This window comes from Xenopus laevis, chromosome 6S (genome assembly GCF_017654675.1).
Source record: "Xenopus laevis strain J_2021 chromosome 6S, Xenopus_laevis_v10.1, whole genome shotgun sequence".
NCBI classification, from domain to species: Eukaryota; Metazoa; Chordata; class Amphibia; order Anura; family Pipidae; genus Xenopus; species Xenopus laevis.
The window spans coordinates 75,189,734-75,215,847 of NC_054382.1; the positions used below are offsets into that span (position 1 = coordinate 75,189,734).

The 26,114-nt window shown below is 38.7% G+C and overlaps 1 protein-coding gene across 6 annotated transcripts in view; it reads left to right on the plus strand.

Annotated features, from left to right (window-relative positions):
- The window catches only part of LOC108720060 (serine/threonine-protein kinase RIO1), a 34,568-nt gene that overhangs the window by 2,807 nt on the left and 5,647 nt on the right, over positions 1-26,114 (plus strand). Inside the window, exons 1-15 of one of the 6 annotated variants that reach the window (XM_041567729.1) lie at positions 3,526-4,177; positions 4,576-4,831; positions 6,389-6,479; positions 7,796-7,865; positions 8,793-8,835; positions 10,358-10,450; positions 14,572-14,684; positions 15,083-15,163; positions 17,572-17,658; positions 18,647-18,784; positions 20,259-20,362; positions 21,222-21,328; positions 22,263-22,328; positions 22,468-22,587; positions 25,031-25,084. In XM_041567729.1, coding sequence (XP_041423663.1) covers positions 4,628-4,831; positions 6,389-6,479; positions 7,796-7,865; positions 8,793-8,835; positions 10,358-10,450; positions 14,572-14,684; positions 15,083-15,163; positions 17,572-17,658; positions 18,647-18,784; positions 20,259-20,362; positions 21,222-21,328; positions 22,263-22,328; positions 22,468-22,587; positions 25,031-25,084 — 1,371 coding nt within the window. In that variant the 5' untranslated portion in view covers positions 3,526-4,177; positions 4,576-4,627. Of the gene's footprint in view, positions 1-3,525; positions 4,178-4,286; positions 4,306-4,559; positions 4,832-6,388; positions 6,480-7,795; positions 7,866-8,792; positions 8,836-10,357; positions 10,451-14,571; positions 14,685-15,082; positions 15,164-17,571; positions 17,659-18,646; positions 18,785-20,258; positions 20,363-21,221; positions 21,329-22,262; positions 22,329-22,467; positions 22,588-25,030; positions 25,085-26,114 lie in introns of those variants that run through there. The other 5 variants (XM_018269426.2, XM_018269428.2, XM_018269425.2 and 2 more) reach the window with 5 other exon arrangements.

Genomic DNA, 26,114 nt, shown 5'->3' on the forward strand with positions numbered 1-26,114 from the left:
ACCCTTAATTTTTGCTTATGCCGGAAGGCAACTGGGGCATTGGGCATACATTTCTGATTGAACAATACTTATCACCTACTAGCATTATTTGTATGGGAATCTTTTTTTGAATCCCTAACAGTACCCAGGTACTAAATTAAATGTGCTATTATCTTTAACTTTACAGAAACAAATGGATTGATGCTACACCAAACGCATTGCTGCTATGTCCAGTTTTTTTTTAATATGTATGTGTATTTTAAATTTGGAATAAATAAAGTGTGTTTTACCTAATTTATTCCCAGTAGTGAGACCCCCTATATAAGTAATTCTCCGCTATACAGATTCTTTTCTTCTTAAACGATGGACTAAACACTGATGTTACAAATTGTAACAACTTCTCCACAGCTTACAGACAGCATGCAGGAACTACATAACCCACAATGCATTGCGATGTTCAGTTCCTTATTGAATCACATGTGCAGGGAATTTGTGGGGTTTGGAGGATGCAGGCTGAGGACAGCTGGCTGTTGATACAAAGTAATAGTAGTCAGCCAGCTCAGCGAAGTAGTCAGAAATATCAGCAGAAGAGCAGGGGGCTAGGCTTAGGGAACTGTCAGAAACCATTAAAAATTATAAAAAGTCTGCATATTTTTAACTGATGTATATTGCAAAGTTGCTTAAAAATTATGTTTCCTTTTCAAAAAGCTTAAGTTATGTTTTTGTGGAGTTCCTCTTTAAGAAAGACAAAATAAGGTGAAAATTAAACTTTAAACTTAAGTATTAGAAAAACTGTAACAAATAGAAAGCAATGGCAAATTCTTTATTTTGATGAACTATCTGAAAACAATTGAGCTGAATAAAGCGTTACAAATAAACTATTTTGTAAAAAAAAAAAATATAAAAAGGAAAAACATTCGCCAATAATTGTCTGTATGTTAGGCACCCTTAGTGAATAAAACCTCTTGCTTTTATCACTGAGCTGGCACTACTCTAATGAAAAGGAAGCTCTGACCCATGGCTCTTTCTATGAGCTGATTGAATTATTTTAGATTCCATGCAATATGCACATGTGCATTGTAGTAAATTGGAAAAGTTGCTATACTACACATGCTCCTGGGCCCTGCTCATGCAAAGGGGGTAAAGTGTTCATGCTAAGCAAATCATGGGTGTAACTGGCAGATCAAGGAAAGCTGGCCTAAATGTCACCACTGTTTCCAGACTAGCTCTCTCTCCTTTTCGTAAGCAGTCTGTGACACAGTGCATATAGAAGACAGCACATACACTAGTGTCTCCTATTTTGCAACAGAGCTCTGCTTTGAGAGTAGTGGCCAGAAAAGTAAAACAGGTCATGGGAAGGAAAGCTTGAAAGAACAGTACCTAAAGGGGCAGAATAAATGGGGAATGAAAGAGTAAGTTTTTATTGAACAAAAGCTAGATGGTGAAGATATGAGAAATAGAGGGTGGCAGAAGTAGAGAGAATTATAGAAAAAAGTAGAATGGACTTTCAATCTATCCATCTGGCACATTTGAGTTTAATGTAGTGCTATCAGCAATAATCTTACAGGCATGTCTGTATACATATAGTCGGGAAGGGGGGGTTGCAGTGGCATGAGAGCTTAAATGTTTGGTGGGCCCTTGAAGCGAGGGTCTCCAGTGGGCCAAATATACCCCAGTCCAACACTGGCCTGGTGGCTTTTGGGCACCAAGATATTGCCTAAAATTGCATATGCAGTATCATAAGTGCCACTGCTTATATACATAAACAGATTGTTTTATATTCTTTCTGGGGTAATATGCATATGGCAAAATATGGTGTTAAAGAAAATCTAAACACCCCATACAACTTTTTAACTGCTCATGTCCCTGTTCAATCCACCTTCAACTTCCTGAACAATATTGAAGACATTCCCATGTTCCCTTATACCAGGAATGCCATACTTTAATAATGCGGGGTCTACCTTTAGTGATAATAGCATGGTTAGCATTCTGTTCCATTGGAAAAATTACTTAAAGGGGTGGTTCACCATTAAACTTTATTATGTTATAGAACAGCCAATTCTAAGCAACTTTGATTTTCATTATTTATTTTTTTATATTTTTTCTTCTGACTCTTTGCAGCTTTTGAATGGGCGTCGCTGACTCCCTTCTAAAAAAACAAATGCTCTGTAAGGCTACAAATGTATTGTTATTGTTGCTTTTTATTACTGATCCTTCTAGTCAGGCCCTCTCCTATTCCTGTTCCAGTCACTTATTCAAATAAATGTATGGTTGCTAGTGTAATTTGGACCCTAGTTACCAGATTGCTTAAGATGCAAATTGAAGAGCTGCTAAATATCTAAATCTAAATCTAAATAACTTAAAAATCTTCAATAATAAAAAATGAAAGCCAATTGCAAATTGTCTCAGAATATCACACTAAAAGTTATCTCAAAGGTGAACATTATATTGATTCATGAGACAATGTATATTGCTTTAAGAAAAAAATATTTCTTATGTAACCTTAATAGAATAAATATAATAAATGATGAAGTTAAAAGAATGAATGAAATAGAAGGGTAAGTTAAGGTGGCCATAGACGCACAGATAATATCATACAAAACAAATTTTCATACAATACTCGGTGCGTGTATGGTGGGAAAAGAGCCAATCAATATCGGCAGAAGACTTGTATATCGGTCGACTTGTCGATCAGCCTGGACGGAAAATTTTGATTGAGTGCAGGTGCGGACTGGCAATCTGTGGGTTCTGGCAAATGCCAGAGGGGCTTCTATAAGGTGCCATAGAAAGTCAGTATTTAGTGGGCTGGTTGAGGCTGTAACTTCCTCTGTGGGCTGATTGGGCCTCTGTTTACCTGAAATGGCATGGCCTATTTTAATCCTCAGTCCGGACCTGATTGGGTGCCTTTGAAAGCACCCAAACATCGGCTATTGTTAGTGCTGAATTGTCAGACACAGGTAGAATTTTATTGTTTCTACCTGTATATCTACCTGTATATCTGACGATTCAGCTGTACACGTGTGTACTGAAATGAACAATCTTTCTTGGAAAGGTCTTTTCCAAGAAAGATCGTAATTGTTACGTATGGCAACTTTTAGTCAAGCTGTTTGTTGACAGTGTTTTGAGATCTACTGATCACCAACTACTACTCTGGTAGATCAAGATCTACCTTTTGTACAATCCTACAATACAGAGGAAGCAAACCCTGCTGCCGCAGGGGGCCCAATATGAATCTAATTAATATACCATTTTAATAAATACTGCTAAAACAGGTCAACTTCTATACATTTTGGGGGCCTGGAATAAAATTTGCTACGGGGCCCAGTAATAACTAGTTATGCCACTGTTTCTAAAGGCAAAGTTGTGCAGCAAGTTTGGTGGCTGACATTTTTGGTCATGTCACTGCAGGTCCCTGGCACTGATCACCAAGCCAGCGCTGGTCCAAGTGCCCTAGGCAACCTGAGCGCCTAATATGCGTGCACGTGCGTGAAAAGGACGTGCGTGCATGCACGTAGAAGGACGTACACGCCGGCCAGAGGGTACCGGGCTAGGGGATAAAAGGCAGAGAAGGTGCATACCTGGCGGCCCCCAGCTTTGCGCCCTAGCCACTGCCTACCCCTGGTTCCGGCCGTGCGCCATGCTCTAACACTCACACTGGAAGCTAGGACCAGTGCCAAGGTCTGAATGTGATGAAGCCAAAGAAGACTAAGCACTCTCCAGTATAGCACTCACAAATGGTTACAAAGTTGTAGCAGGGAGTGTGCTTCCCCTTAAAATACAACATGCAGCTTTGTCCTTAAGTATTACCAAATGGACCACAATGTTTCTGCATGTTAAAAATTGCCTGTTTAGTGCTTACTCCGTCTCCTCCACACTTATCTGGTAGTCCCTTCTGACTTTACCAATAGCGTTGCCTCCTTTATTAGGTACAAATACGTGTTTCTGATAACTTTCTTGTAAACCCCCCCCCCCGATTTACGATACAAAACAAACTGCCACCTTCTTCTCAGCATACAACCATCTGACAGCCCAAGTCAAGACGTTTCATTGTAGTACAGTGAATGCAACGCTACTTCCTTTATACAGCGCGGCCGCTTCCTACTGTGTGGTCACGTGATCTTGACGCACCAGACGTACAATCTGCAAGCCACATGTGACTGGAAGCTAGTGATCCAATACATTCCTCGGGAGGCACTGGGTGAGTTATTCTACAAGCAAGTGGATAGTTGGTTTATTTAGTAGTGTGTAACTGGAAGGCTATGTGGAAATGGCACTGTGTAGAAATGAGTATTGTCAGTAGGAAAGGCTGAGTTGCAGTCCATGCAGGTTCGCCCGGTGTTTGGTACTCCTGTACTGGCAGAATGCGGCATTGTAGTTAAGTGTGGATTGCTGGTTCCTATGCGTCTGTATAAAGGCTACTATGTGAAAAAGAGAAAGCAGTCTGCATGGGGTGTGTGGAATCTCTGCTGTACAGTTAGGGCTGTGTACAAGGGGAAGGGACACTTGTAATAGTTACTTTTCTTGTGTGTAGAGGGACATAAGGAAAAATCTGCTTTTTTTTTCCTTGTACCATTTTTCAGATATTTACTTTTCCAGGTATAACGCAGAGGCACAAAAGAATTTCTACAGGGGAGCATAGGTAAAGCCAATGACTTCCCCAGTGGAAGACAGTGAAGAAATGGAAAGTTATGAAAGCTTTCTCATGAGAAAAGAACAGGCATCACTGCAGGAGGAAGGAGCTACTAAAGAGGACAGTGAAGATGAGGAGCAGGATGAGGATGATGATTGGTACTGGGATGGTACTTATACAAACTTTAAGCACTATTCATCTACAAGGAGCAGTAATCCACAGGTATCTTTTTTTTGCTGTTGATTGGAATTTAAAGGAAAATAATCTTTTACATATATTCCATTTGTTCCACTGAAAGTGGAAGCATGTTTTCTCTGGGTCCTGTGTTTTTATTCAGACACAGGCTGCCTATATTAAGTGTCATGTAGGCAGGAAACACACTAGGTATTTCTCTGTACATATTATTGGAATAAAAATGTTTTACTCTTTATTTTTGTCCTGTATGTTGGAATTTTTGTGTATTTGTTCATACCAGGTCCAAACATATAAAGAACAAAGCCATAACCAGTCAAACATTCATCTGTACAGCAGGGAAAACTAAGTATGGAACACTATTGGCATTAAATTTGCACCAGATGTTGGCAAAAACTCAAGTAATCTCCCATACAAATAACTCAAAACAAATACATCCATAAATTATGTGTAATAAAGTGGAATGACACAGGGAATAAATATTGAACACACTTACTGAAATCAATTTAATACTTTGTAGGAAACTACAACTACTTTGTTGTTTGTGTGATTTTGTCCCATTTTTCCTCACAAACTGTCTTCAAATATTGAAGGTTCCATTGGCCTCTTCTATCTTCAGTTCTTTCCATAGATTTTCAATTAGATTCAAGTCGGGTGATTGACTGGCCCATTCTAGCTATTTTATTTTAATTTTCTGAAACCCATCGAGAGTTTCCTTGGCTGTGTGTTTGGGATCATTATCTTGCTGCAATGTCCACCCTCTTTCACATTCAGCATCCTTGTAGATGGCAGCAGATTCTTATCAAGAATGTCCCAGTTCATTTCTCTATTCATACTTCCTTCAGTAATATGAAGTAATATAAGTCTGACAGTACTATATTCTGAAAAACAGCCACACACCATGATGTTCACACCTCCAAACTTCACTGTTGGTATGGTGTATTTGAGGTGATGTACAGTGCCATTTCTCCTCCAAATGTGTTGTGTGCAATGACATCCAAAGAGTTTAATTTTGGTATCATCTAACCAGATCATATTCTCCCAGAATTTCATTGGCTTGTCCAAATGTTGTGCAGTAAACTTAAAACAAGCTTCAATATGCTTTTTCTTCAGCAGTGGAGTCTTGCGCAGTGAGCGTGCATAGACGTCTTGAGAGAGCTCTTTGCTTTTACCCATCATGAGATGCTACTTGTGTGAAATCTTGGTAATGAGAAACCTTTTTATAGTCCATTAATTAGGACTAAACCAACTGATATTAATTTGCACTGATAGGGGGCAGGATTGCTTTCTAAATACAGACTTTTTCAGCAGGTTTCTTGGCTTTCCATGCCTTTTTGGACATTCTTTTCTACATGTGTTCAATACTTTTTCCATTTGTCATTCTTACACATAACTTAATTCATGGACTTATTTGTTATTTATATGTGTGGATTACTTAGGTTGTTACCAAAATCTAGTGTAAATTTCATGTCAGTATCCTCATTAGAAATATATTTACTGAGAAAAATTTTGGCATTCAGTGCTTATTTTTCTTCCTGTATCTATATTAATGTTTCATGTTCTTTCACATGCTTGGTTGTGTTCTAGGCGAACAGAAATGACATACAGAGCGGTTCTTCTAAAACTTACACTGTGTCGGACAAAGTTTTACAGAAGTATGAAAATAAAATCAATTTGGGTGAGTTCAAACAACAAGTATCCAAGGGTATCCAATACCCTTAAAGAAATTGCCTTTTGTTGTACATATTTCAAACTAGTTGTAAATAAATTGTATAAGAATGCAGTTACTGTGTGAAATGATTCTGCTATCAACTGCAATGTAATTACTGGAATAGATGATATTGCCATCATTCTTTCATCTTACAGAAAACATTAAATCACAGTACTGTTGTAATATAATCTTAATATACATTGTAGTTAGTAAAGGTATTTTGTTTTAAACCTCTTTATTGACAATCGCTTAATATCTGCTTATTAATACAACTTCGGTCCTATTCTGTTTCTATCCTGTCAAGAAGTCATGTGCCTTAAACTGGCCATAGATGCAAAGATCCGATCGTTCGAGGACTTCCCCATCTCCCGACCTTCCATTAACTATTCCAATCAAATTAAGTAGTAAAAGAACAGATCAGCCGATATTCTGCCCTGACAGCTATCATATGAAAGTTAGGTCCGACAAAGCTGGTGACAGTCTCCCACTGAAAATCATACGATCCGCAATACATGCAGAGAAATTATCGGCAGCCGACAGAAATCTTTTAACCTGGCTGATGACGATCTCCGTGGGACGAAAAATGACGCGATTCATGCGGTCCAAAAATCATACGAATCACCGATTCGGATCTTTGCGTCAATGGCCAGTTTTATGAGTGGTGGATTTTTCCTACTAGACAGAGGGTGCTTAGTAAAAGATGCAGTAACAATTTGACCTAAAACTACTTCGCTGACATCAGAACTGTAACAAGTCACTTTCCAGTATAGTTTTTAACCTTATTAACTTTTCTCCTTCCAGTGTCTTCTCTGGCCTCTGCGATAACTTGCATTCTTTAAAATTCTATCCAATGACGTAAAGCTTGCCTTGGCAGGAAAAGGATTGAGACCAAATGTATTATTTTTTTAAAAATAGGATTTTTTGCAAATGTTTAATAAACAGCATTTTCTAGAAATGCCTTTGTTACCATTTAATTTGCGTCTTTACAGACATTTTAAACCACTGTGTGTTTTGCACAATTTAATAGAACTTTTCATATTGTTCCTTGTATCAGTACACCATGGCCTTGAGTCCAGAGTCCAGCATGTTGTTCTGACAAATGGTAGAATGTTTACATAGTTTTAACAATCAATTATTTTTGAGTACATCTGCTGATAGACATTTGAGTCTTTGTTTAGTAGGATAATCATAAGTTGTGTAATTATCATTACAGCAATATGCCTTTTATAATTGGATAAAGCAAGTCCTATTAAGAAATTGTTTTATTATCTTTATATTTCCAGGTAAAATTAATATTTCAGAATCTGTTCTCAATAAAGTGAGTGAAAAATCCAGAAAGAAGGAGTCGGATACGTGAGTAAAGAAAGAAAATTTTACATTATTATTCTTTTTATATTTCAAATCTAAAACAACTAAATGGAGAAATGAAGGAAGGTGTTTATTTATACAGAGCTTTCCTAGTAGACTACTTTGCTCTTTGATATCAGGAAGTAGAATGTTACTTTAGTTTCATTTTCAAATTTTGCTCTGGTTAGAGTATGAAATAACAAAAAAAAAACAGATATTTCACCCATGTTTTTAAAAGTATGGCAACCCTGGATAGATTACAGATATGGGGGGATCCTCCCTCCTCACTTGCTCTAACCACCCTGAAATAAGATTGAGCATTTCTGGTATAAAAATAAATGGGAGCAATAAGATGGCGAAGTAAACCACTTTCTCGTTACGGTTATTTTCTTAATTTTTTTTTTTTATTTACTTAAAAGTAATTTCAGTTTGATCTACTTTTTGTTCACACTGGGCAACTGTTATTTGCGACTTGTTTTATTATGTTACGTGACTTACCTGTTGGAACTGGAATGTGTATTATTATAAGACTTGAAATGGAAAATGCTTACATCCCCTTTACATAATACTATATGCTTTATGTTTTATTTGACTACAATGTTATAATTACTATATGTATGCAACAAATGACCGCATTTTATTTTTTTGGAAAAAACAATAAAAATGTATTGAAACAAAAAAACAGATATTTCATAATTAAAAGAATATGCAAATAGTATGTTCAGCACTCTGTTTATTCAATTTGAATGGCACTGGCAGGGTATAGGTCTCAGGTCTATCCATTTGCAAACTTGAAAAAAACTGTTTTTTGCCTAGGCATGCTAGATCTGTTTATAAAATAAGGAATGTTAGCATGCATTCTTATGACTACTCAACACAAGTTTAGGTCAATTTTCAGTGAATATATCTGTACTAAGCCATATTTGTCCTCAGGTATCGGGTTAAAGATAAATCTGACAGAGCAACTGTGGAGCAGGTAAACTTCTATCCTTGTAAGACATTATAACCTAGATATTTAACGTTTGCCCATTACAGTTACATCCCTAGAACCTTGGTTGTTCTTGCTCTTAGCCACTTACTTGAATGGCAATCATTGTATATACACACACCACACAATGTCTTCTGTAAGGATGGGCGAATTTGACCCGTTTCGTTTCGCCAAAAATTCGCCACCGGCGAAATGTCGCAGACGCCCATTAAAGTCTATGGGCGTCAAAAAAAAATTTGTATTATTTTGTCGCGCGTCTTTTTTTTTTTGACGCACGTCTCCATACAAGTCTATGGGCGTCATTTTTTCGGCGAAACGAGGCGAAAAAATTTGCCCATCCCTAGTCTTCTGCCATACTATGCAGGGAATTACAATGCAAACAGAAAACACTGAGAAATTTCTTTTTTTTTTGTGCGGAGTACATTAACGTAAAGGGATTCTGTCATGATTTTAATGGTGTAGTCTTTATTTCTAAATTACACGGTTTACACTGCAGATAATTTGTTCTACTATGTAACATTTCATTCCTGAATATAGGTGTGTAGGCAGCCATCTCAGGTCATTTTGCCTGGTCATGTGCTTTCAGAAAGAGCCAGTGCTGTACTATGAAGCTGCTTTCTGACAGGCTATTGTTTCTCCTACTCAATCTAACTGAAGGAGTCATAGTGGGACATAGATTTTTACTATACAGTGCTGTTCTTATATGTACCAGGGAGCTGTAATCTGGTTACCTTCCCATTGTTCTGATGATGAACTGCTGCAGTAAAGAGCACAAGTCACATGACTCCATGTAGATTTCAAAATTAAATATTTAAAAATCAGTTTGCTCTTTTGAAAAACGGATTTTAGTGCAGCTGATGGAGAAGTACTATTAACTGATGCATTTTTAAAAAAACATGTTTTCCCATGACAGTATCCCTTTAATCTTGAACTCCTCCACATGCAGCAACCTGGGTTTCTGTCACTTGCATGTAAACTGGTGCTGCTGCTGAATCCACTGCCATTTCTCTGACGGTAAATGGGTTATATCAGATGCTGGGAATCGTAGAGACTTGTTGTTACAGACATATATGATATAAGTACTTTTATGAGAACAAAGGCACATTCATGATTATATAATGCAGTGGTTTGTTAAAACTGGTTTTCCAATGTTTAAAATAAAACATAGAAATCAAATATATTTTTTAAAGCTTTATACCTGTCATGTGTGGTCCAGAATTCTGATTTGTTTTAGAATAAAACCCCAAAAAACCTGGTGCTAATATCAGATGGGCTTGAACGTGAAACCTTTATATCAACAGTATATTTACGTTACTTTATACCTACCCCTAATGCATCTGTTTGTTTGCCTTCCCATTCCGCTGGATGCAAGTTGAAATGATTTGAACAAAATGATGGTTTGATTGCCATGTCTTTTTAACAATCTTAGCTGCTACAGCATAATTTTTGCTATCTATTCATAAACAAAGTGAAATACTTCCTGACTTAATTATCTTTAATTATATTTAAGGTGTTGGACCCTCGGACTCGAATGATTCTCTTTAAGATGCTCACAAGGGGAGTCATATCAGAAATCAATGGCTGTATTAGCACTGGCAAAGAAGTATGTTCATAACTTTATCTGAACTTTATGGCAAAATAGAGTATTTTATATTTATCGATGAGGTTAATTAATGTGACCTATTATCAGTTTCGTATGCCTTTGTTGGTATGTTATTTTTGTTTTGCCTCATCTGAAAAAAGTACAGTGACAAAACACTGTTTAAATGGGTAGCTCATGTTTAAATTACCTTTTATAATGTAGAGAACGATATTCTGAGACAATTTGCAATTGGTTTTCATTTTTTATTATTTGTTATTTAGTTTTTTTATTCAGCAGCTCTCTAATTTGCAATTTTAGCTTTCTGGTTCCTAAGGCCAAAATTACCCTAGTAATGATGCACTGATTTAAATAAGAGACTGGAATATGAATAGGAGAGGGTGTGAATAGAAAGATGAGTATTAAAAAGTAGCAATAACAATACATTTGTAGCCTTACAGTGCATTTGTTTTTTTAAAAAGGGTCAGTGACCTCCATTTTGGAAAGATTAAGAAGAAGAATGCAAATAATTAAATTTCTATAAAAAAGAAAAAATGAAGACCAATTGAAAAGTTGCTTAGAATTAGCCATTCTATATCATACTAAAAATTAACTTAAAGGTGAACAACCCCTTTAATTATAATGTAATATTTAAATATTTTCAGATTATTGACTGATTCTGATTCAAAAAAGAAACATGGTAAAAAAAACAGAAACATACATGAGAATATTATTTTGAATCTCTAATAGCTGGTATTTGTTAAAGAAAAAACTAAAATAAGAAATAAGTAAAAGCTGGAGAGGTTCAACAAATGTCAATGAGACTAGTCTATTACAACTTTATTTATTTTCCCTGTGCAAACATTTAAGTTTTGTAGCCTCGTAGAATTAAAGGGGTATTCAGTCGTTAACTTAAAAAAACCCTACCCTACGTAGACCCTCCTCCCCAGCCTAGCTGCGCCCCCGGAGAAATGCCCCATACTTTTTATTTACCTCTCTGTACATATTCAGGGATCGCAGTTCATGGCAGCCATTTTCCGGGTCGTCCTGTCTTCTTCCCGGCTGGGGGGGAGGGGTCTATGTAAGGGAGGGGATAGGGTTTTTTTTTTTTTTTTAGTGAACGGTTGAATTCTCCTTTGAGTGGAACTATGTAATTCTCGCTGGCTTGCAACTTTCCATGCGAGAAAAACATGCACGGAAATATACTGTTGCAGTTTACCTTATCCTAAATAAGCTAGCATTCAAGAAAAAAAGTCACACGTTTCTTTCACGTCGAGGGGGACACAGGATCCCTGGGGGGGGGGTAAAGGGCACTTCCTATCAGAAAGCAGTGATGTAAGAATGCAGACCCTTCCTCTCCCATTATACCTCTACACACAGCTGACCATGCTCAGTTTTTTCAATGTCCTCGTACAGGAGGTTAGGACTGGCCTTTAGAAAGGAAATGGCTGCAAACATGGCTGAAGGCAGGGGGAATTTGTTTACCAGGAGTAGCAGGCAGTGATCTTAAATGGTTTTTTGCTTGCACAAAATGCTTATTTAACGAAGGCCAAGCTAACCCACTTTGCCAAACCTGCAGCCCACGTGTTAACCAGGTCACATAGTCTCTTGAGCTGCCTTCAGAGAGAACTTGGACCAACCCATGGAATGTGCTTTTCACTCAGGGGTCTCTGCTAATCAGGCCTCCTCAGATGCCCCATCATGGTCAGTCTCCCTTTCTCATTCTCTCAGGTCTCTCACTGATAAAAAAAACTTGAAGGTTTCCTTAGGGCCTCCTTCTCAGCCTCCGACTCAGTGCTTCTTTTAATCCTAGCATCTGCGTGGTTAGCAGGGCCATTGAGGCATGGGCCAGTTCCCTTCTTCAGTTAGTTCAGGATGATGAGGCGTCTGCTCAAGTCTTCCAGATGGTCTCATACATACTGGAGGCCAGTGCCTTCATAGGGGAGGAAATCTTGGATGCAAGTTTTTTTCTCGTTCTTCTGCCCTCTCCGTGATCTCTTTGGTTGAAACTGTGGTTAGCAGACCTTAGTTTCAAGAAGTCTCTGATTTCCATCCCCTTTAAGGGGGGCACGAGGAAAGAGCACACTGCTTCCCTAGAACAAACCAAAGTTTTGCAGTCAGGACACAGTTACAAGAGCAGCTCGCCCTCCCGCTCATCTTCCTCCTTCAGGCCTCGCTTCTCCAACTAGGGCAAGTCCACTTGGCAGTCTCGAAAACCCCAGTCCAAGCCCACTGGGGACAAGAGCTCTTCCTCCCGACTGGGCTGCGGGGACATCAGTGGCCTGGATTCATGGGGGCAGACTCCACCTTTTTGCTGACACCTGGACCCGTCACACCACCGACGCCTGGGTGCTCGAAACCGTCTTCTTCAGATACCGACTCCAATTCGATAGTCTTCTCCCGTGTCACTTCCTTATGTCAAGGCTTCCCACACAACCCCGCAAGAGGGAGACCTTCCTAACAATCATCTATTCATTGACTGAAGCAGGGGTGGTTGTTTGAGATCCACCATCCCAGTGTTGCCTCGGGTTTTATGCTAACCTATTTATTGTGCCTAAAAGGGATTGATCATACCGGCCAGTGTTAGATCTCATGAAGCTGAACATATGGATCACCTACCACACTTCAAACTGTAATCCCTCAGTTCGGTCATCCAGGCCATGGAACTCCAGGAATTTTTGGCATCTCTGGACATCAGGGATGCCTACCTCCATGTTCCCATTGCCCCACAACACCATCACTTCACTTCTTGGCCCTGCCCTTCGGCTCGTCTTTCGCATCCTGGGTGTTTACAAAGATCATAGCTGTCACCTTTGTGACCATGGTGTGTCAGTCACCCCATATTTGGATGACCTCCTCATCAAGGCTTGCTCAAAAAAGGTGGCAGAGGAACACGTTCACCTCACTATCACCACACTATTGGCTATTAATGGGGATATTCTCACCTTCTTGCAGAGGGTATCCCATGTGGCATGCGGGATCCCGCGGTACCATGGGTTCTAAATCTGGTCCTTAATGCACTTGATTCAACATTCAAACCTCTGGATTCTGCTTTATCGTGGAAGATTGTTCCTTGTGGCTATATCGTCTATTCAACGGACCTCTGAGCTAGGGGCATTATCTTGCTCACTGGCCTTCCTTATAATGCAGGAGGACACAGCGGTACTCTGCATGGTACCTGGGTTTCTCCCTAAGGTTGTCACCTTGTTCCATATAAATGCAGAGCTCATCTTGCCTCCTTATGCAACAACCTACAGAATGAGAAGGAGGCAAAGCTCCATCACTTGGATGTGGCCCGGGCACTCAGGACTTCCTGTACCAAATCTTTCATGAAGACTGAGACCCTGTTTGTGCTTCCCTCTGGCTCTAGGAAGGGCCCCCTGCTACCAAGGCCAGTTTAAACACTGGATTAAAAAAAACACGAGATGGTTTTACCTAGCATAAAAGGGGACACCTCCTCTCTGACTGAGAGCCCTTTCCACTAGGGCTTTGGGGGCCTCCTGGGCCCTCATAAATCTGCCATCTGCTGATCAGGTTTGCAAGCCACCTGGTCCTCCTTTACATACCTTTGCAGAATTCTACCAATTCAACACTTACCGTTCTGCAGATCTGAAAGATCCTCCAAGCGGCGTTTTTTTTTAGTTCCTCCCTCCTTTGGTTAGGGGCATCATTGGTATGTCACCAGGGCTCCTGTGTCCCCCTGGACGTGCAGAAATGAAGGTTTGTGTACTCACCCTTAAATCCTTTTCTCTCCAGTCATAAGGGGGATACAGGACTTCACCCTCGGAACTCTTGTTCTGCTTATCAGCCATTTTTGTTGAATAGTTCATGCTGTTCTGTTTCGAGTTGTTTGTTAGCAACTGAGCATGGTTAGCTGTGTGCAGGGGTATAAGGGGACAGGGAGGGTCTGCATTCTTATGTTACTGCATTATCCTGCCTCCTGGAAGGTTCCTGACTTCCCCTTACAACTTGAGGGGAAAGAATTTAACAGTGAGTACATAAATCTTCCTTTTGTCGTGGGTTTGTTTTTTGGCACTTGCATTTTTTTCTCAATCTCGAAAACTGAGAATGTATGTAGTAGAACAGTTTGCTATTTGAATAATGTATTTAAAGAATCTGAGAACAATTCTTTACTGTGTTTCTAGGCAAATGTGTACCATGCTAGCACGTCATCTGGAGACAGCAGAGCAATCAAAATTTACAAGACCTCTATACTGATGTTTAAGGATCGTGATAAATATGTGAGTGGGGAGTTCAGGTAAGGAGAACTAGGTTGTGATGGATCATTTGTTTCAAGGGAAAGATCACCTTAACATTTTGCATTGTGGACTTTGATATTAGTCAATTTGCAATTATTTGTGTTCTAAGATTATCTTGGCTTCCTCAACTATCTGATAAGTAGGGTTTTTAAGGGTGTATATTTTTTCCAAAAATGTTGTCCTCTCTTTTGATTGTCCTTTAGTCTGTCATTCACATCTATCTGTCTTTTGGGTTACCAGTCCTAGCAACCATTCAAATTCCAAATTGAGTAGCCACATATTTAAGAACCCAAAAAAAGTAGAATTTTTCTTGTAATGCACTGGCTTAGTGCAAACAATAGGTGAGCAATCTCTTTCATCATGTCGTATACTTAATAAATGTCATTTATCTTTAAAGATTTCGCCATGGCTACTGCAAAGGAAATCCAAGGAAAATGGTGAAAACATGGGCAGAAAAAGAAATGAGAAACTTAATAAGGTGATTATGTAAGAAGAAGTCTTTTGAAAGCAGTGGATAAATTTCAACTTATCAGACCTGGATTTGTGGCAAGAATGTGCCAGAAATTCATTGGCAGCATTCCGCCCAGCCGCATCCAAGTACAAGCACTGGAGGCTGGTGTGCGCAAGATTTGAAAATCTCCCACGTGTCTCCAGTGCCAGAACAGTTCAACTCATGCGCACTCTGCATGTGCACACTCTAGCCCATAAAGGAAGAGGACAGGTAGCAGAAGGGGTGGGGATGAGCGGAGCCGGCCTAGGGGCGTCTGGATAGTAAATCCGGGCCTTATACGGGTATTCCATGAAAATGGAGCATTGTGATGCTTATAAATGAGGAGATGGTCTCCTCACCCCTGACATGCTCCAAAACCCTTTTGTTTTTACTGACAATTGCAGCAATGGACCCACCCTCCCACAGTACTCTTTGACCGTGAAAGGCTTAAAGGGATACTGTCATGGAAAAACATGTTTTTTACAAAATGTATCAGTTAATAGTGCTACTACAGCAGAATCCTGCATTGAAATCCGTTTTTCAAAACAAGAAATGGATTTTTTTATATCTAATTTTAAAATTTGCTATGGGGCTAGACATTTTGACATTTCCCAGCTGCCCTCAGGTCATGTGACTTGTGCTCTGATAAACTTCAGTCACACTTTACTGCTGCACTGCAAGTTGGAGTGATGTCATTACCCCTCCCTCCTACAAGCTGCTGTAATGTAAATAGAGCCTTGTCTGCTGAGCCTGTCAATTGAACAATAGGCAGGAATCAAGATAAGCTCTCACTGACACCACTTCAGAAGGACTGAAATAAGATAGTCCTGTGATCACTTAAAAATAAAAATAAATATAAATATATACACACACACACACACACACACACACACACACACTTCATTTTGGGCACTGGAAAAAATATTTTATATAGATAGTTTATTATATTTGTTTACACAAAAATGAATGGCAGAAACACAGGAGTACACTCCCAGGACTGATGACAGGGAATAGAAAAAAAGGATAAAATAAGGAGGACATACTTGAAAACCAGGAAAACTTAGGAAGAAGTCTAGGAAGGGTTAAAATAGCTCAGGAGAAAGGAGGCAGTAAGTAGTTAATGAAAAAATAAGTATTGCAGGCAGGAAAGGAGCAAGGTGTGTGTGAGGTGGATAGCAGAGGGAACTCACAGCTCCTTTACCTCATCTAGTAACCAGTAAAACAAACTAGGAAGGCAGCAAGAAGAGAAAGTTCCCCCCTCCAAAGGAAAGCAAAGAACAAACTTACAGAACGGCAGGAGCTCTGATAGTGTCTGTGGGAGGAGGGGCTGCTAGTGCAGCTGTAGAGTAGGCAGAACGTTGGAAAGTGAAAGTAATTGCTTCCCTGCAAACCATGTGACCGCTCTCCTCCAAACATCACACGCATGGGCAGAGAGGGGAGGGGGAGTGTACAGCTAGATTCTCATGTCGTAGTGCGACCTGGCTTTTCATTACAGAGTGGCTGCCTCCAAGCACACAGGTAATGATGAGCCTGCTGTTAGAGCAGCACAGGATGAATGTGTAATGAGCAGAAATGGAAGCCCCCATGACAAAATACAAACTTAAATAACTTATGCATGGATTTGTGGATTAACATTTTATTTGTCAGACAGTCTTTATGGATGTGTGTTTTTTATGCAAAAAAAAAAAAAGTTTAAAATGACGACCGATTCCCTTTAAGGTCACCATGGACGTTATAATTTTTCTCTCCTTAATGACCGATTTTATTTAGTTACAACAAATCTGTCAAATTATGATGAGGTTAGTGGGCACCGAACGATCGTGCATCTAACGATTTTTCGGCCGACATTGGTCAGAAAATCAGTGGGGCAGGTTAGAAAATTTTCATCTGTTACTGTGACATCTATCCATTTTTCAAAAATTTGCAGGACCAAGCAGACAGGTACCCACAGTTTTCCTGGCTTCAACTAGACAATATCGATTGACACGATGTTGATGGACAAATTGTACATTTAAACAAACGTTTCAAGATAAGCCTGGTCTTATGATAACGAAAAGATCTTTTAAAAATCCTAATAACAAAAAAAAAATATATAAAAAACTTAACGTCTATGGTCACCTTTAGGTTAAGGCCACACTGGGAGTTTTGTGGAGATTTAGTCGTCTTTGCGGCGACCAATCTCCCCAAACTCCTTCCCTCACTCTGCGCCTGCTAAAATGAAAAAACACGGCGCTAATCACACGCGGCGGTTGGTTTTCTGAAGTCGCCCGAAGCCACGCGACCAAATCTCCCAAAACGCCCAGTGTGACCTTACCCTTAGTCTGTTCTGATCATACTTTTTATCCTTGAAATGTCTGCAACTGATTTGTGCCCTGTATTTGTTTGAATTCTTGCAGGCTGAACACAGCAGGGATACCTTGCCCAGAGCCTATCATGTTGCGAAACCATGTGCTTGTTATGGAATTTATTGGGAAAAATGACATGTGAGTAACAAGCATTTAAAGCTGTCTGATTTCACTTAATCAGTTTATTCTAAGTAACTTATTCTGGTCTTTTATACACTTAATAATAAACAGAATATTAATTATGAGAAACTTAATTACTAGTTTAGTAATTGTAGATATTTATGTTGAATATGTAATTTTACATATCTGATCGAAATCTGTACTGATTGTTACCAATGTTATATACCGGTATGTGTTAACAATATTGCGAGTATTTAATTTTTAAAGGGGAACTCCGGCTTCCAAACCAAAATTTGATAAAGAGGCCCACATAACACAGAAACCAGGAGGGTAACTACAGAGGAAGCAGACCCTGCATCTGCAGGGGGGCATAAGGGGTATAGGGGACCCCATGAGGCCCTAATTAATAAGTAATTTCAACATATATTGGTAAACAGGACAAACTCTAGATATGACAGAAACCCCTAATATATCCATCACAGTTACTGGTTTCTTCAAAAAGTATGAACAAATGCCATTTTCTATGCTGAAATCCAGCTGTTTTACAGTTCTTTTCTTTCTGCATCATTTGAAATCCTGGCAGGGAAGGAGGGACTAAACACTGATATTACAAATTGTAACAACTTCTCCACAGCTTACAGACAGCATGCAGGAACTACATAACCCACAATGCATTGCACTGTAATGTTTCATTTTCATACATTAAAATCATGTGTGCAGGGAATTGTGGGGTTTGGAGGATGTAGGCTAAGGACAGCTGGCTGTTGATACAAAGCAACAGTAGTCAGCCAGTTTAGCAAAGTAGTCCGACAGATCAGCAGGAGAGCAGGGTGCTAGGTGTAGGGAACTGTTCCAAACCATTAAAAATCATGAAAGTCTGGATATTTTTAAATTGATGGATATTACAAAGTTGCTTGAAATTGTGTTTACTTTTCACAAAGCTAAAGTTATGTTTTTGTGGAGTTATCCTTTAAGTAATTTTGCTGCATCCTGTGTTCCTCTTTAGGCCTGCTCCTCTTCTGAAAAATGCTCAGTTATCGGACTCCAAGGCAAGAGAGCTTTACCTTGATATTATACAGTATATGAGGAGAATGTACCAGGATGCCAGGCTTGTACATGCTGATCTCAGTGAATTTAACATGTTGTAAGTAACACTAATCTAGAAAGCAATTGGAGCATACTATGGTTCACTGCAATTCTCATGTATTTTGTTTCTGCCTGTGATCATTTTTGTTTGTTGTCATTAAAACCTTTGAATTTAACAAAATAACATTGCTTTCTACATTTTCAATTCAGCATTAATTTTGCCATACATCTTTACATATATACAGCTAAAAAGCAAAAGTTTGGGCAGTCAGACTAGGACACCAAGAGCACCAACCAAAACCCTAAAACCTTTTCTTATTGAGAAAAACCATGATATCCATCCATGTTTGAGAGGTTGATTTGTTGAACTGATTCATGGTAATAATAGCATAGCAGGTACTTTTCTTTTGCCCACTGGATACCAGTACACTGAAGTCAATGGAAAACTTTTTATACATAAAGATATTACATTAACAAGAGTGCCTGCTTTCAAAAAAGACACATTCAGGACTAATTGTATGTGACCCCTGCATGTCCTGTTTGTTGCATTACTGCTAGCACAAGCTGTATAAGAGCACAGAGCAATTCATGAAATCTACGGATTATCTGTGGCAATACATTTCCATGACACATCACAGAATCCCAAACTAAATTTTGCCTATCTTTTCCATTGCTGGAAATAAATGAAACAGAAGCAGGACCTGGAAAAGGTAAAGGGTTTAACACTCTGTGCTCCAGAAAGGTCAAAGAGGCTATCGAGAAAAGTCTTGGCGTTCCAAGTACAGAGAGGCCCAAATAGCCCCCCCACCAGCCCACTAAATAGTGATTGCCCATTGCATCTTACAGCAGCCCCTCTGGCATTTGCCAGAACCCACAGATTGCCAGTCCGGGTCTGGGACCCCTCTCTCTTTTCATCTTTTTGTCATTGTGCTCGCCTCTTTATTTATGTTCTAATATATGTTAAGTTACTGAATTTGAGAATATTTCTCCCTCAGTCAGGTTCGTCTTTTTATTTATATATAATACACAAAAGCCATGAATATCCTGTAAATTATATCCTTATAAACGGTGAGTTCTGATGTCATCAGTTATAAACGGTGAGTTCTGATGTCATTTCTGTCACATGACTCACTGAAATTTGTGTATTATAATAAATAAAGTACCCCCAGTTGCAAAATATAAGGATATTAGAAGTTACCTCGGAGTTCCATGACCTGTATAAAAACACTCGGCCTTCGGCCTCGTGTTTTTATATGGTCATGAAACTCCTCGGTAACTTATAATATCCTTATATTTTACAAGAGGGGGTACTTTATTCACTATATTCATATTCTATTAGATCAGACTGTAGCATAGTGGTTAGTATTCTGTTACCTTGCATTCTCCCATGTTTTATGAAGATTTTTCCACTGGAGGGCACTCCGCAATAGAAGTAGGTGTATCTCCCAGCAAAGCCATGAGAAATGCAATTGCTTTAATGACCAACGCAATTAGTGTATATGAATTGATTTTGCTCTTTTCTGAATATGAAGGTATCACAATGGAAAGTTATATATAATCGATGTGTCTCAGTCAGTGGAACATGATCATCCTCATGCCTTGGAGTTCCTTCGAAAGGATAGTACTAACATTAATGGTAAGTCACATGATATATCTTTTTACCTATTAATTATTATGCTTTTGTTAACTGCTCTTCTCTAGAGCATCACAGATTCCTGAGAACAGCTTTCTACTATGTAGTATTTTTACATAATGCATGTATAATAGCCATTTAGATCAATAAAATAATGTTTTTTTTTTTAAAGATTTTTATGTTAAAATCTACTGCAGAACCTGTTAGCTGGATACTAGGGAAAAATGTATGTACGGTATCACAAACACTGCTTCCCCCCCAGTTAACTCCTTACGGAAGGTGTGGGTAATGGCAAATAAACGTATTAAATCCCCTGCTGCGGACCCGCTTACACCACTATGGAACAATTCTGACTTCCCCCCATACTGGTACATTTAGGCCCAATGAGACTTTGGTCAGAATGTGGTGTAAATACTCTTGGTGATGTGTGGCAAGATGAAAGGTGGATTAGGGTCATTCTCAGACGTCTGGTTACTGCGGTTGGGAAGATGCCTTTTGCTAATGCCACACAGCGCTAATGCTTGGCCTGAGGATAACCTGAGGCTTACAATCAGCCCCTACGCTGGCATCCGCCTTCCCCTGTGACTGGACCCAGAGCCACTGCATCACCCTAGGTGCAGGCACATGGAGTGGATTTCAGCACTGAAATGTATACTTCCAAGTTTATAGCTGATATAGATATAGTCTATAAATGGCTTTATGTCTCCCAACTTCAAAATGTTGTTTGAGTACTCTGTGTAATCTTGTATTTGCACACTGCTTTCAAGAATATTATCATTATCCTTTTGAAATGGTTCATTTCCAAATAACATACTGTCTCGTCTCCAGTTTCTTGGATCAAACATTGTTTACTTTTTGACAGATTTCTTTGTCAAGTATGATGTTGCAGTAATGACGGTGCGTGAGCTATTTGAGTTTATAACAGACCCCTCGATCACCAAGGATAACATGGATGCTTACTTGCAGAAGGTATAAACTTAAAATCTGTATTGTCCAGAAATGTTGAACTGTTTGTGTATCAATGATATAATTTGTTTATGAGAATATACAATGTGTGTAAAAGTTGCAGCTTAAGTGTAACAGACAGTTGGTGAAACATTAGATAAAAATGTTTACAAATGTATTTTAAATGTCACCACTAACATTACAGAATTGTTCCCATGAAGAAGTCCTTTAGAACATAATTGTGCAGGCTTTTGCCCCCCCCCCCAAAAAAGCTGTTTCCAGGTGCAGGGATGGATTTCTGGAGGTGCCGACCAGTTCAAACCTTAACTAGACTACTATCCCACCCTATAGATTCTTATATATGATAATCAACACAATGCATTAAAGGCTTTGTATATAAGTTCTATCATCAGGCTGGATACAAGAGACTGTGGGTTGGTTCTTTGGGTCTGTATCTGACACCAATAACTAGTCTACTGTACCTGGGAAAATCCTAGTGTAAAATATGTGTATTGGTGGGACATCATTGTAACTTTTTAACCACTAGAGGATGCCAAAAGGTATATAGCAAAATAAAGCATACAATACAAATAGGGAGTTATTTACGATAACTCGACTTTTGGCAAAAAAATTAAACCAAAACTCCCAAAGCCAAATCCCCTTTATTTACTAATAAAGTTTTTGAAATATTTGATGCTAAAAAAGTTGAGACAAAATCGAACGTCAATTTGAATTGTGCATCCACATGGAAAAAACATGTTCCAAAGGTTAAACCGACCATCCGCCATTGAATTTCACATAATTTTGACAGGTTTTATTTGCTAAAAATTCAGATTCAGAAACTTGACCTTTAATAAATAGACCCCCAAAATCTTTGTTTGCTTTTGGCCTTTTCCATTGTAATGTAATATATGTTTAAGTATACCAGTCGATTTACATATCTATCTGAATTCTGTAGATAATGGAGATAGCTGCTCAAAGGACAGAGGAAGAGCGATCTAGCCAAGATAAGGTTGATGAAGAGGTGAGTAACCAGAACACTCTGACAACTAAAATGGCTTAACAATAAAATTGTTAAACATTTCTTTATAAATTATCTAGGCGGCATACAGTCATAAAAAAAGCATTTTTACCTAAGCTTTATACTTTTTTTGACTTTTTAGGTGTTCAAGAAGGCGTATATTCCTAGAACACTAAATGAGGTTAAACATTATGAAAGAGATGTAGATACAATGCAGAAACTGAAAGAGGAAGACATGGCCCTTAACACACAACAAGATAATGTAAGTTTTTCTGGAATGTTGATCGTATGTTCCTTGTGACATTTAAAGGAGAACTAAACCTTACAAACGAATATGGTTAACCATACCGTATTTTATACACTGAACTTATTGTTCATAGCATCTCAATAGCAGCAATGATCCAGGACTCCAAACTTGTCACAGGGGGTCACAATCTTGGAAAGTGTCTGCGACATACTCAGTGGGCTCTGAGCAACTGTTGAGAAGCTAAGCTTAGGGGTCATCACAAATTATCAAGCCGAAAATGAGGTTGACATGTGATGATTATATCTTAGGCGGAGTATCAATTGGTCTGTATGCCTACTTTTTAATATTTATGCTAAATAAAGAGTAACATTTTTTAAACTTTGAAAGAATGTTTTGGAATATATATTTTTTGACTTGATATAGGTGCCCTTGTGAGCTGGGGGCTATATTCCAATGCTTTTGGCCCTTTTTGACAGGCCTTTATAGATTGTAGCAGGTGGTTAGTAATTTTGACATGTGATATAAGCTGAAGCTATAGGGCTGATTATAAAATTCTGATGCTAGTAGCACTGGTTTCTGTGCTGACATGTAGCAATTATCTGTATTAATTTCTAATCAGCCTTATATTGTGACATCTATATGATATATATTCAGTATATTGTGTCGGTCCCTAAGCTCAGTAACTGAGAGCAGCACAGAGCATGTGCAGTGAATCATCAGAAAAGAAGATGGGGAGCTACAGGGGCATCTTTGGATACACAGATAAAGGGCTGTTGTTGCCTTGGCTGGTATAGAAACTCAACACATAATGTACAACATTTCTAGCCTACTTTAATTCTCCTTTATGATAATCAAACGTACATCTCCATGTAACTTTCTATTTAATAAACTTCATATGGCATCTGAGTGGAATAAAACAATGTATCATAAAATGATAATGTGCCACATGATTCACTGACTGTATATGTAACAATAACTGTATCAACTTATTCCATGTCTTACATCACTGGTTCCAATGTAATTATAACCACTGTAATTAGACATTGGCCATTGATGCATCCATTTTTTTCCATTTGGCTAGGCCAGTTAGCAGTGCTAAAATGCTTGTTTGGCTTTTGAATGGCACATCAACCCCAAATTAAAAATTTGCCTAATAAGAAAAAGCTGTAAACAACTTTCCCATATACGGTACATTTATTTAAACATGTTTAAACATTGCTTTTAAAGTTATTTGTAAAAACAATTGCTATTGAAAGCAGCATTTGCTTAACTGTTGTAACATTTTAAAGGAGAAGGAAAGCTCCAAGACAGTTTATTGCCAACAGATTAGCCACAATAGTGCAAGCTAGAACGATATATTTATTCTGCAGAATGTTTTACCATACCTGAGTAAACTGTACTAGACACTGTCTCTGTTTGTTTAGGATAGAAGCTGCCATATAAGCTTGGTGTGACATCACTTTCTCTCCCTGCTCACTTACAGCTCTGAGCTCAGATTACAACAGGGGTGGGAGGAGGGAGAGAAGCAAACTGAGCATGTTCAAGCCCATACCCAGGAGGTTTAAGCTGAAAACAGGAAGTCTGATTCAGAAGCCCATGTGTACACAATAGAAGGAAAGAAATGTGGTGTTTCTTTTGACAGAGGACTCAGAGCAGCATTACTTTGAGGGTTTACTGTTATATTTAGGTGGGCCTTTCTGATAAGGCTTACTTACTTTTAACCTTTCATTCTCCTTTAAACAATGTTGCCAAAGTCTGCATTACCCAGCAAAGACAGGTCTGTCTGACTACCTTGTCTTACATTGTTTCACCTGTCTGAGCCATCAGGGCAAAGAATAATAAGAGACAGACAAACACTACTTTCAGTAACAATACATTAACAAATAAACCATAAATCTGTACTGAATGTATATTGCAGAGTTGCTTAGAATTATGTGTTCGTTTACTAGGCAACCAATTATCTTTTGGGTTGACATTCCCTTTTAAGGGGGCATAAAAATACAAAAAAGTGCAGGGCCAAAATAAAGATCAAGTCAATAAAAGTAAATCCCTACATTCTATATTAAGCCTTTGGGCACCTGCTCTCATCTGTATTTCTTTAAAATAAGATGTGAATTTACATAATGGTGTCCCTCATGCCTACACAGATGCCGTGCCTTCATTGGGGTAGTTGCACACAAGTTGTATTAATCACTATGAAAACATTCCATGGAGATAGCATATGCTACCCACTTTTAACTTCCTCTGGATGTTAGTGTGCTGAGAACAGGCAAGGTTGCATCCAGAGTGAGGTGCAGCACTTTACTCTCTTTTTTTTATGAGTGCGGCAACATGCAAAATGAAAATAATTTGCTCTTCTCGCTTTGCATGATGTCCCATCATTGATACTTAAGACAGTTGCCATTGTACAACAACTGAAGCTAATTTAATTTTCCTGACTTGTTTTTGCCACATGCAGATTCTCTACCAGACAGTGACTGGACTGAAGAAAGACTTATCAGGTGCTGAAACGGTGAGCAGACCTATCTATTCTTCCATGGATGTACTTTTGTACTTTTCCCAATTGTTTTTGAAAAATGCAGAAAACGAAATTTAAGTTTGTGAGTCTAGTGAAACTGTATGGCTATTGAAAGAATGTCTTTTAGACAACCCTAGATTAAAGGGATACTGTCATGGGAAAGATTTTTTTCCCCAAGTGCATCAGTTAATGGTGTAGCTCCAGCAGAATTCTGCACTGAAATCTGTTTCTGTTATATTTAAAGGGATACTGTCATGGGAAAAAAAGATTTTTTCTAAATTAATCAGTTAATAGTGCTGCTCCAGCAGAATTCTGCACTGAAATCCATTTCTCAAAAGAGCAAACAGATTGTGTTATATTCAGTTTTGAAATCTGACATGGGGCTAGACATATTGTCAATTTCCCAGCTGCCCAAGTCATGTGACTTGTGCTCTGATAAACTTCAATCACTCTTTACTGCTGTACTGCAAGTTGGAGTGATACCAACCCCCCTCCCTTTTCCCCCCAACAGCCAAACAAAAGAACAATGGGAAGGTAACCAGATAACAGCTCCCTAACACAAGATAACAGCTGCCTGGTAGATCTAAGAACAGCACTCAATAGTAAAAACCCATGTCCCACTGAGACACATTCAGTTACATTGAAATGGAAAAACAGCAGCCTGCCAGAAAGCATTTCTCTCCTAAAGTGCAAGCACAAGTCACATGACTGGGGGCAGCTGGGAAATTGACAAAATGTCTAGCCCATGTCAGATTTCAAAATTGAATATAAAAAAATCTGTTTGCTCTTTTGAGAAATGGGTTTCAGTGCAGAATTCTGATGGAAAATTCATTTTGAAATTTTTTTTTTTCCCATGACAGTATCCCTTTAACTTTGAAATCTGACATGTGGCTAGACATAATGTCAGTTTCCCAGCTGCCCCCAGTCATGTGACTTGTGCTCTGATAAACTTTCAGTCATTCTTTACTGCTGTACTGCAAGCTGGAGTGATATCACCCCCCTCAGCAGCCTAACAACAGAACAA